Genomic DNA, 11,956 nt, shown 5'->3' with positions numbered 1-11,956 from the left:
CTGCTTCAGCTGTGTTTGTCCTCCAATTAATTCTCTTTAAATAAACTTTTCTTTTTACTTGGCTTAGAGAAAGATTTTTGGCAAATGATGTTGAAAAGAGAAAATACAAATAAAGGTTATCCAACAAAATGTTATGACCACTCCTGAACATTTGAAATATGATCAGAATGAAGATTCATGTAATCTGGTCTCATTTTTAAATACTGATGGATTACACAACTCCAAACAATTATTTCCATCATAACAAAAATTACTCTTTGAAAATTATTTTAGTAAAGTTTTCATAAAACTGAGATGTTTACAAAACTTGAATTATGAACATATGAACAGGTTACACTTGTTTGTAACTTGGAAAATTGCGGAATATAGAAATAGGTTTAATGTTTCCGTTTCAATTAAAGGATTTCTGACTTTCTCAGGCTGTAGTTTGGCCTCGTGGAAGGCTTTTTTTTTCCTCAGGTTCTTAACAGAGCATTAGATAGGCATGGTTGTTTTAAGGGAAATCTTTGTAAAGAGAAATAGATACAAGACTATCAGACTAAAATACCTGCATGGATCGGCTTTTTATTGCTGTTTTTTTATATGATATCTTGTTCACTCTTATAAAGGTATTAGTGTGTTTGGGGTTTTATTTGTTTGTTTGTTTGCTTTTTAAAAAACTACATAATATTCCTTTTTTTCGGAGTAATAGGACTGAGGAAAACTCCAGCTGTTGACCAGCAGTTACTTTCCTTATGTGCAGTTTCAACAGTTTCCTTAAAGGTTTCCAGGGCCCTCACAGTGAACAGCAGTTTTGTGTTTCCACACTTGTGGCAGGATGTTGTGCAAGGGCACAGAAGCACTCAGGAAGGTGGATGGGCACAGCAGGTTGTCTGTGGCAGTCCTTTTTCCAAAACCAGGAGCAGGAGGCAGAACCAGAAATACTGCCACGAGGGAGAAATAAGGGTGCTATGTGATAAATAAAAGATGGGACACAGGAGCAGTACATCCTGCTCCCCAGCAAACTACACGGTCAGCTTTGGGCTCCCAGACAGCCAAGTTACCGATTACACTTTTGTGCCAGGGCTGCTCCTCTTCCCGCAGCCGGTCAGGGTTTCTCTGCACTTTGCAGCACTAGGTGGAGAGGAAATAAACTGCCTCTCTAATTCCTCGAAGTAACAAAGGTTAAGTCGGTAGCAATCGGCAGCCGGCAGAGCGGACAGAGACACGCTCACAGGTACATTCGCTCTCCAGCAGCCCCGCCTGAGCACCCAAGCAGGTGCAGCGGGCTTCCCCGGCAGCACCCCTTGGTGCTCTCAGGCAGCAACGGCCCGGCCGGGTTCGCAGGGATAGGCCTCGACCGGCACAGAGAGCCTCCCGCCTCCCTACACGCCATGCCGTGCCGGTGCTGCCGCAAGCCGCAGGGCGGGCCCGGCGCCCTCCTCCGAGGGGAAGCGGCCGTCACCCCGGAGGCCCGGCCGGCGGCTGCTGCGGAGGCCCGTCCCCCTCGATCCGGGTATCGCCGCCCCCTGGGCCGCGGCGGGAGAGCTGCGGGGAGTGATCCCGCAGCCGGGGCGGCCCGCCGGTACGTAGAGGAGCGACGGGCCCGGGGCTGGCTCTGCCGGCTTCCCCCTGTCGGGATGGGCTGCGGGGCGGGAGGCCGCGGGGAGGGGGGGAGCGCGGGGCTTCGCTGCGGGGCAGGCGGGCAGCGGGCGGGGCGGGGAGGACTGCGCTGCGGCCTGACGGCTGTCTGTCGCCGGGCAGGGGGAGAAACCCGGTTGCCACGAGTTTCTCGCCTTTAAAAACAATAAAATACTCAACGCAAACTGCGGGGAGCCGTGTAAGCGAAGGCGCGATGCTGTGCTGATACTGAAGTGCGCGTCCTTGTCCCCAACAACAGCCCACAGCTGTCTTGTTTTTGCTGTCACTGCACATCGCCTGTTACTGCAGAAGCTGCTGGAGTTGTGCTGTGGCTTCATGTCTGTAGCATGCACTGATTATTCTAGCCTTAACATTTTGTGATTTAAAAGCAAAGTGGGTGGGTGGTTTGGGTAGAGTGGGAAAACATCTTTAACTCTGCCTGTTATTGTTGTCTCCCAATCTTAGGAGAGCACAGAAATGTCTCACTTTGAAAATAAAGGATTGATACTGGGCATAATGGCAGGGACTGCTGGAATAAGCCTGGTCCTGGTTTGGTACCACAAGACCCGAAAACCCAGTGCAGCCGTGCACATGCCTGCATTCACAGATGTAGGGAACAAGCTTCATTCTGTGGGTTTGGAACATGAAGCCCATAATGAACAAGGAGCAGTCATGGTTTTACATGGAAGACAACTACAGATACTTGAAAAACTGAATGGCTTGCTAGTAAGTGTGGACGAACTGAAGAGAGAGGTGAAATTTCTGAAAGAAGCTATTCCAAAGCTGGAAGATCTGGTTCGAGATGAGCTCCAAGGGAGAGGGGATGCACAGAGAGCTAGCCCATCACACAGAGCAGCAAGGAGGAGGAAAGTGGAGGCAGCATCTGGTGCAACAGAAACTACCAGCTCTGAGGAGGCGGAAAGTGAAGGAGGGTGAGTTGGTCACATTTTGTTTCTGCTGTAGTTCATATGCAGTGCAAATGGCATCATTATGTAAGTGAAGCTTTGTGTTCTAAACAGTAGTCCTTTTAAAGTTTTATGTATATTTTATATTTCTCTTTTCAGAAAAAGATCAGATTAGTTGTTTTCAAATCAGAAAACTCTGTGTGACCCTCTGTAAGTCTGCACTGTGGTTAGTGGTTAGTCCAACATGATGTCCAATACAGACTGCTACACTTGTGATTGGCAACAGTCCGCTGCAGTATTGCTACGCAGCTGTGCAATGAGAAGCAAAGTTCAGGATAATGGTGTGATTTGTAATCACTTCCAACAATGAGATAGTCTTGTTTAAGTCTCTGACAGAGCAGGTTCAGACTTTAGGAGTCTTTTTAGTTATTTCTTCCTATGAGCCTTAAAGATGAGTTGCTACAGTGTTCTGCCAAAAGGTGTTGCATGCTTTGGAAGTTATGTCTGAATGCAAGGCGTGTACACATGGCAGGCTTGTTTATATATATTTGCTACTGTGTATGTTTCCTGGTTGCTTAATATTAATCATGAGTGATTCAGGGTACTGACTAAGGTTCAAAGTTCCTGGTTTTGATCACAGCTCGTTTTCCAACTGCTGTTAATGAAGTCTTCTTTAGTCTTCAGTTGGGGAACATGCTGAAGGATGAGATGTACCTGGAGTTCCTCAGGAGAGAAACTGTAGTTCTATAATTTCATCTGTTGCCTAATACACCCTACAGTAGTAATGTGAGAATAGTGATGACCTTAATTCCCTGTAATTACATCTTTGTTTTGCTATTATAGATTAGAAATTTACATGCAGTTTATTCAGTGTGTGTTTATAGCAGCTGTTTTCTGGTTAACATCTCCTCACTGTTTTACATACGTATCATAAGCAGCATGATGCCTGTAAATTGTCCATCTTGAATAACTTTTTTCTCTAATGATGTATAAATTAACAATAATAGTCTGAAGACAACAATGTGCTGCACGTAGTAATTAATGAAAATTTGTTTCTGAAGAGTTCCTCCATCTGTATTTTCAGTTCCCATGGGCAGAATCTTTTCTTTTGTTGCATCCCAGCCCTCTTGCTTTTATTTTGATAGCGTATTCTGAGGGCTATCAGTTCTTTACAAATCAGTTGTTACCCTTTTTTTACTTTGAACATTCATTATTGGCAGTGGTTGTCAAAGGCATTTCCTCCTGTTATGTACAAACATTTCAAGTTCTGTAGTTTCTCACACTGTTTTATAGTTTGGTTGGTTTGCAGAGGCCTTTATACTGAGCATAAAATACTTGGAGATGTAGATAAGTCTAAAGCACCAGTCAACAAATAATCAGGTTCACACACACAGTATAGTTGTCATTCCACACCTGACACTGAGATCATTACATCTTGTCAGGAGTGATGCATTCCTATTTGGGAACTAACCAAGGAAACTTGTCCGTTCAGGCTCTGTGTGACGAAGAAATTGATGGGATGATCCAACACAAGTGATTATAATGTGCAAAGAGTACTGAGTGTGTCCTTAAGAGAGGCCTTCTCTGATGAGTATTTGCATACAGTTGGAAGGAAGGATGATAATTCAAGGTTGTAGATAGCATTAGTCATTTGGGTATGTAATTTCTCAATGATGTTTTGTAATGTCTTTTGAAAAGCAGAAGATTATTTTTTTCCAAGACCTTCTACTCAGTGTCATTGTTTCATGTATCTTCTTTATACTTAAGAAAATTTTATTTTCACTTTAGTAAGTTTCTTTTTCTTCTTCTTTTAAATGGAAATAGGTTAATAATCCTGGTTTGCATACAGCTGAGATGTATGTAGGTTTTTCTGAGGTCATAAGTAACTTCAGTGTCAGTGATGCACATTATATGAGAGTTTTCTGTAAGTGACAATAAGACACAGAAATTTTTTGAGTTAATATGCTTCATTGTTTCGTGTGCTTGTAGGTGTGTAAATGCCATGAGCACTGCTTTATGCTGTCCTGTGATAAGTCTGTGCATGGCAATGTGTTCAGCTACTGGCTTGTGCACTAGAGAAATAGTGTTGTTCTTAGTTACAGATTAAACTTCCTTTTTTCTCTTCTGGTTTTCTATCTAGGATAAAGTACATGCAATGTGTTTCACAGCCCCAGCAATATTTTTACGATCTAGAAGGTAGGGTTTTGCTTGTGTTAAGCAGTTCTGGCTTTAAATGGCACATGAATAGGTTGTGCCAAATGACTACACCAGATTCAGGTTTGCAAACTTCTCCCAGGAAAGCTTTTAATGTTACTTCCCCTCCTCCCCCCCCAAAACATTTGATGCTGGCATTCCCTGCTGTGACCTTCACTGCTTTGATCTATTCTGGTCTGTTCCCAGTGTCGCTGTTTATGTTCAACACCTTGGAGAGAGAAGTTTTGCATTATTGCCTTTCAAAAATTATGTATTTCTTTCAGTGGAAAAATAGCACTTTTTATTTAAAAAATTGTAATTTTTTTTTTGCATAATAAAAGCTACCCTGATTGGAAGATATGCTGAATTAGTGAGACCTTGACTGAATATTCCAGAGCTCACTGCATCTAGTCTGTTCTACATTCTGCTTTTAACTGTTTCAGTTTCTGTTCTTCACCTCAGTCTTTACCATTTGAGAAAGTGTAACAAGGGCACATTCATTTAAAAATAAATATATTGTGTCTAGATGATCACCTTCCAACTTAGGTTGGAAGGTTTCCCCTAATTCTATCCCACTTGCCATTTTAATGAGATTTCATCCCTGGTGCAGCAGTGATGAACCATTGAAACTAGTGTCACGTTTGGCACCAGTCTTCAACAAGCCTGTCTCCCAGGCTTTTCAGATCATATTTGATGTCAGTCACCAGAAAGATTTACATCATAAATCCTTTTCCCTCCTATGTTTTATGTATGACTTTTTTAAAAAAAAACATTTCCTTGGCCTGCTTCTAAGAATTACTTCCCGTATCTCTTCATCTGTTATCCCTTTCCATTTCTTCTCAATGCAGTTTTCAGCTGACCTGACTCAGGTTTGGCAAATGTTTCCTCAAACCCAACCAGTTGATCCAATCTGTTGAACCAGCAGAGCAAGTTTACCACAGCAGTGTTTTATACCAGATAGCTCAATCACGATTTTCTATTTCTATTTTTGTTGTTTTTTTTTGTTGTTGTTGTTGTTTTTTTTTTTTTTAATGCAATACTGTGTGTCTAGATTTTGTAACAGCTAACCACAGTGTGGTGAGTCTACAGCATGGTTTCTGTTTGCTTTTTGGACTTTGAACAGTCTTCTGTGGTCTGAGTCCTGTTGGCTGACCATTGCTCCTCACATTCTTATCACTCACTGTTGTTCTCTTTTAAAAAAGATCCACTGGTAATAAAGATTAAAACAGTTGGCAGTGAGTGTAGACATTTTTTTTTTAAGTTCTTCCAGTTTCTCAGGTATTGGTTAATGTATTTTTCACATGTAAATATTCACTCTTCATAGAATCATCTATGTTTGAAAAGACCTTCAAGGCTGTGCAGCCATGGAATTATTAGGGTTGAAAGAAACACTGAAGGTCATCTGGTTCCAGCTTCCCTTTCTGTGGGCAGGAACACCAGCCCCATCCAGCCTGGCCTAGAACACTTCCACAGATCAGGCATCCACAGCTTCTTTGTGCAGCCTGTTCTAGCGCCTCACCACCCTCATCATGAATGATTTCTTCTTAATGTCTGATCTAAACCTACCCTCTTTCAGTTTAAAGCCATTACTGCTTGACCTGTCACTACACTCGCTGAGAAAGAGTCTCTCTCCAACTTTCTTGTAGGCCTTCTTTAGGTAGTGGAAGACTACCAGTAAGCTGGTAGTGGAAGGAATTGGGATCTCCACAGAGCCTTCTCCAGAAGAAACAAGCCCAGCTCCATCAGCCTGTATTCGTAGGAGGTGTGCTCCAGCCCTCTGATCATCTTCATGGTCTTCTTCCACTCCAGCAGCTCTGTGTCTTTATCGCGCTGAGCACCCCATGCCTGGGCCCACTTTAAGAGGCACAATCACCTCCCTTGTCCTGCTGGTCCCTTCTTATTTGATGCATCCCAAGATACACTTGGCTTTCTGAGCTGCAAGTCCACACTTTTGGCTCATGTCAAACTTCTTATCAACCAACACTATAAAGTCCTTCTCCTCGAGGCTGCTCTTAATCCAATCACATCAAACTATGTTCTGTTTATCATCTGATAAAACACTAGGTGAAATAGCAGATGTTAGAGTAGTTACATAAAAGACTTGGAAAACAAACTATAATAACTGTTCTTGCTTTGTTTCTAAGGTTTAGTTTCATCATCCCTTAAACTAGGAGACTTTGGACTGTGTTGAAATAAATCTTTGCTTTGCTTCTGTACACATATGCACTTATTATGGTGTATATGTGTATATAGTGTATATAGTGTATAGTCTTCATAACATGCAGCTTGCTCTTCTGATATGAGCAGATGTGTAAACCTGCTAGCTGGTTTTTGAAATCGGTTATCAAGCTCTTTTTATAACAGTTTTATATCAATAGTACCTATTATACTCTTATTTTGGCTGGAAATAGAACTCACAAAATAAAACTACCTTCAGTTCAAACAGCTTATTCACTCACACTGATAGGAAAAATCCTAGCTATTTATTTTTTAGAGGTCTATATAGCCTTCTTAAAGTGTTATGGTTTTGTGCTTAAAATGTTTCAACCATGACAAGGATTGAACAGAGAGCTAGTAGGAAAATTAATGCAATCAGAAACAAAACAGAAAAAACTTGTGCCTTGTTTGCCAAAGTGCTGAAATGATATTTAATACTTAACTAAATTATCTTGCTCTTGTTTTATCCCTGTGGCTCCTGTGCAATGTAGGAGTTTGCCTGGGTTGCCTGACTGGTGAGATGGGAACTCATAACAGAGAAAGTGGTTACTTTTTAAGTATAACCCTATTCAGCTCCTCCTGTGTGAAACTGGAGGAACCTAATGTATGCTCAGCACTTTGCACAGTAAGGCCAACTGCTTATCTCTGTGTGGTATTTATGGCTTTTGTAAATATTTCCTTGTCCTTGACTGCCTTGTGCTGAGTACTTCTGCACGGAGTATAATTAATTACCATAAGATCTTTCCCAGTTTCAGATATTCTAACCTTCAGAATGTACAGAAGATCGCTGTTATCAATTTGTTTACGTGTATTGTCGCTTATACTTAGATCTTGAAAGTGTTTAAGAGGACATTGTGTTTTAAGTGATTCTTACAGCACTTCTGCTGTGGTTATTAAGCTCATTCCCATTTCAAAATAGAGAGAAATTGAGGTAAAGAGTTGAAGAGATTCAGGTCTGCAAAGTGTTCAGAGTTGCAGAGAATGTCTTAGTAAACATTAGTGATTTAAAGTGTTCTGCATTTGAAGCACAAGGACACATGTTTCTAATATGTCTCTAAATTTTTTGAATGTAGGATTAGGCAGGACAATTTGAAATTATGGCTGTGCTGTTCTTTTGGAGATAAAAGTTCTGTAATAATTATAAGCTTGATTTCATGAATAAAAACATTTCAGTCTGGACAAATGGAATAAATTGCACTGAATTTTTTGCATTTTAATTTCACAATGAATTGCCAATATTTTTAGAAAATATAGTTATTATTTTCTGTGATTTTTAGTTACCTTACAGCTCATACTGATACTGAAGGAGACTCTGAGGAAGAGAAGGGCTGTAAGAAGTCACCTGATACCACTGTGCAGCCAGAAGATGAATTATTTAATCTTCTACAGGAGGTGGACAATTTGCACAAGGGTTCAGAGGATGACAAAAGGAAGAGCTTCAAACTATTACTTGAGGAAGAAGCCAAGGTAATAGTGTTACATTGCTATTAACTTATGTTTAGCACTACCTCTGGGAACTTCCTTAATGCAAGTGTTAAAATGCACACAGGAATTTCATACTTACTTTGAAAATATATTGAAAAATAAAATATTCCAAGGTGGCACCAATATTCATGTTGAGTGGAATGAAAGTGTTGTTGTATTATATCCCATCTAGACTCAAACATTTAGAGATTTTGTTTGGTTTTGTATTTTTGTGTACAATAAAGAAAGATACTGTGGGCTTTTTTCCTGGGTAAATGAAACTTTTTTTGCTGGTTTTAGAATGGCCTGTGTGAGAAAGTCCTATGGAATAAGGTATTAACCAGACCAAGTGTTCTGAAGAAATCAGACTATAAGCCTGTACTCTGCTTATACCTTTATGGTAATCTTCACGTGTGCTTTTCCTTTGATGGCTTTACTGCGTGCTTGTTTAACTCTTAATAAAATTCCAAAATGTTTGACAGGTAGCACTCCATTCAGTGTATCAATTTCATAATTAGTTCTGATTACATTTTCTTTATGTGTTGGAATACCCAGGCAAATTGATGAAATGCTACTTGCAAGTGAATTTGATGCTCATTTCAAATGTAAGGAAAGCATACATCACATCATTCAGGAATCTGTTGGATTTTATGGGGTTACATTTATATTTTTAATTTAAAAAAAAAAAGAACTTTAAAACTGGTTTTTGAAATAAAGCCTCTTTAGCTTGTCTGAAGTATTTCCAAAGTACTTTTCTCCTTTGGCAGTGAGAAACTGATCTCTGGTTCTCATGTAAATTAAAAGTAGTATAAAAGGATGTAAAATAACTAAATATTTATGCCGTGTTTGTCTTACCCACTCTAAGTGTTGTTAAAGGAAACTGTGTAAATTCCAATCTGATCTGATTCTAAGCTGTTTTCTACTTTCAGTATGAAAACTGTGTGGACTTTCTTTGGAGATTTGCACGTGCCTACGGAGATATGTTTGAGATGGCTACTGATGCTGAGGAAAAGAAAAAATATGTGTCTGACGGTAAGTAGATGAAAAATGCTTATGTCCAACTTCTTCTGAATGTAGTAAAACATGCTTTGAACCTTGGTAATGTTTTCCTATCCAAACAATGTCCAATCTAATAAGTGAGAGCATTTGTACTGTAATAAAAATATTTTGCACAAAACCCATCATGTTGTACAACTTCAGTCCATTCTTTCTTCTCTGGAGATATAAAAAAATGGTGTATAAAAAGTCTTGGTCACAATCTAAGTCTGTTGGCTATGAGTGATGCCTTAAAAATCTTCATTTTGATGAGAATCAGATGGAAGCAGAATATAAAATAATAATTTTAAAATGAAAGAATATAAAAAGTATTTCAGCACAGTTTCTTAATTACACCTTTGGGAGAGAGAGAAGAAAAGCAAGCTCAAGGCTTGTTTTTCTGAGGCAGTAGCACTCCTGCAAATCAGCAGCTTCCTTTATGATGGTACTGGGGATAAAATTGTATCTTGTTGATGTTTTTTCAAAGATCCCATGTATGACAATTTAAGATGTTGCTTCCAGGTGTCCCTTCCCATGTATCCTGTTTGATAGCTCAGCCATAGCAATTTTCCAGTGTTCTTCACAGCTTTTTTTCTTCATTGCTTTTAAAAGCACTTCTCTTTCTTTTGCAGTCTAGCTTTATATTGGCAAGAAGGACAGTATCTGTTTCCCTTCTTGTGTTGGACCTTCTGCTCTTGACTACAATAAAGCCTACTTCTTTTCTACCTGTATCACCCTCCTTCAGTCTTTCCAAACACTTTGTTCTTATGACAGTCTCTTTGTATCTGGGAATGCCTCTCTATCCTTTATTTCTCTATTGCCTCTCCCTTTTTGCTGCAACAAAGTAAGGTTTTGTAAGTGCATTTCAAATTCACGTAATTAGGTCTTTTGTGACTCTTCTAATATTTTGCAGGTTGTTTATTTTATTTTATTTTTTTTCTGTCAAAAGGAAGGACAACACTGAAAAAGCAACTTTAGCTGCAATTTGTCATCCTTAAAGGCAGTGTCATGCCCCTGGGCTGTTATTACTCATTCTGTAGCCAACGTAGGCATATCCCAAGGTCCCTGGCCTTATCTTTTTGTTCCTGTACTTTCATCATAAAGACTTGTGCTTTCTTAACTATTTAATTGTTGCTGTCCTTGGTTTAGTAGCAGTTTGGCTTCTTTATGTGGAAGTTGCTGTGAGGATTATAACACAAACTACTTTACAACAGGGATCTCTGTTGTTGGATTTTTACTTTTACCAGTGACTAGTTGTAGCCTCTCCTGATGGAAGATAACGACATAGCAAAAGTCAGGGAGTGAGAAGGAATGACACAAGGCTTAGGTCTTGGATAATCAGCCTCCTCTGGCTCATTCTCACGAAGGGGTGGGTGGTGGCAGCCCTTTTCATCTCTGTTTCTGGAAGTGATGCAGAAGGATTGAGACTGCAGGGGAGCTGGCAGCAGTTTTGTGTTTTTTCATTCCACTGGGTTAGAGGACTGTGTATGTTGCTCTTTGTTTTTATGAAGTTAACTCGTAATACAGAAATGTCAGTGTGGCTTAATTGGTTGCAGCTGAAACAGTGCGAAGAGCAAGCATCTCATCTGGGTGCGTGGGTTTGATCAGGCCACTTTCTGTCATCTTTATTCAGTTAAAAGCAGAACATAATGGAAGACTTTGTACTGGAAAGGAACTTCAACTAGCTAATCCCTGTCCCCGAGGAAGGAAGCAGCTCTGCTGTTTATTCTGACAGGTGTGCTTATCTAACCTACTTTCAAAGGTCTTAGAAATAACACTGCCTCCTTCAACAGTCCAATCTAGTCCATCTCTGATTCAGTTGCATCTGACTTGATAAAATGGATTAACAAAAAAATAATAAAGTTGCAATCATTTAATTGGGGTCTGAGTGCACGTATATAAGTGCAAACTGTGTAAAGCCATGATTGTCTACCTATATTTGCAAGAGAATTTTGAATTTCCTTACAGCCAGAGTATTTCTGATTGCTTAGTTCTTGGTACTTGCCAAAGATGTAGAAGAGTATAATAAATCTTTTAATATATTGTATTGCTGTTACAGGAAAGGCTAAAGCTGAAAAGGCTGTCCAGTTGGATGCCATGAGTGCTGAGAGTCACCAGTGGTAAGTTTGGAAAATTAATTTTTGCATAATTAAATGTATTTATCAAATCCAATGCAAGAGACAGCTGCCTTTGGCTATAAAGAAGTATCCACATTATGGTGGAGCTGGATATAAATTTCATAAAATATTCTTTAATATTTTTCGTAGTTTTTATGGAAGTCGTTTAGTATTAGTTGTAGTTACATAATTGCATTGAAGTATTCCGTGCAGCACTTATGATAGCATGTGAGACAACTCACTAACCATGCTTTAATAACTACTGTGAAATGTAGGTGGGAGTATTTGCTTTAGTCAGTATATTGTTGCTCAGAAAAGCTATAGTTTTCAATTTACTTCCTCTCTCAGCTCTTCTCAAAAAAATGTCATTTGGCCTCAGACTTTGTCTTTACGTTTATGAAAAGT

The 11,956-nt window shown here is 39.7% G+C and overlaps 1 protein-coding gene across 2 annotated transcripts in view; it reads left to right on the top strand.

The window, feature by feature from the left end:
• The first annotated feature begins 1,123 nt into the window (after positions 1 to 1,123).
• Positions 1,124 to 11,956, top strand: part of RMDN2 (regulator of microtubule dynamics 2) — a 41,733-nt gene continuing 30,900 nt past the window's right edge. Inside the window, exons 1-5 of one of the 2 annotated variants that reach the window (XM_042810498.1) lie at positions 1,124 to 1,216; positions 2,086 to 2,552; positions 8,213 to 8,402; positions 9,329 to 9,431; positions 11,494 to 11,554. In XM_042810498.1, coding sequence (XP_042666432.1) covers positions 2,098 to 2,552; positions 8,213 to 8,402; positions 9,329 to 9,431; positions 11,494 to 11,554 — 809 coding nt within the window. In that variant the 5' untranslated portion in view covers positions 1,124 to 1,216; positions 2,086 to 2,097. Of the gene's footprint in view, positions 1,217 to 1,476; positions 1,565 to 2,085; positions 2,553 to 8,212; positions 8,403 to 9,328; positions 9,432 to 11,493; positions 11,555 to 11,956 lie in introns of those variants that run through there. The other variant, XM_042810487.1, reaches the window with a different exon arrangement.

The sequence above is a fragment of the Centrocercus urophasianus genome, unplaced genomic scaffold (genome assembly GCF_019232065.1).
Source record: "Centrocercus urophasianus isolate 14NV4802_14NV808 unplaced genomic scaffold, USGS_Curo_1.0 seq_10, whole genome shotgun sequence".
NCBI lineage: Eukaryota > Metazoa > Chordata > Aves > Galliformes > Phasianidae > Centrocercus > Centrocercus urophasianus.
This window is presented reverse-complemented; position numbering and strand designations above follow the sequence as displayed.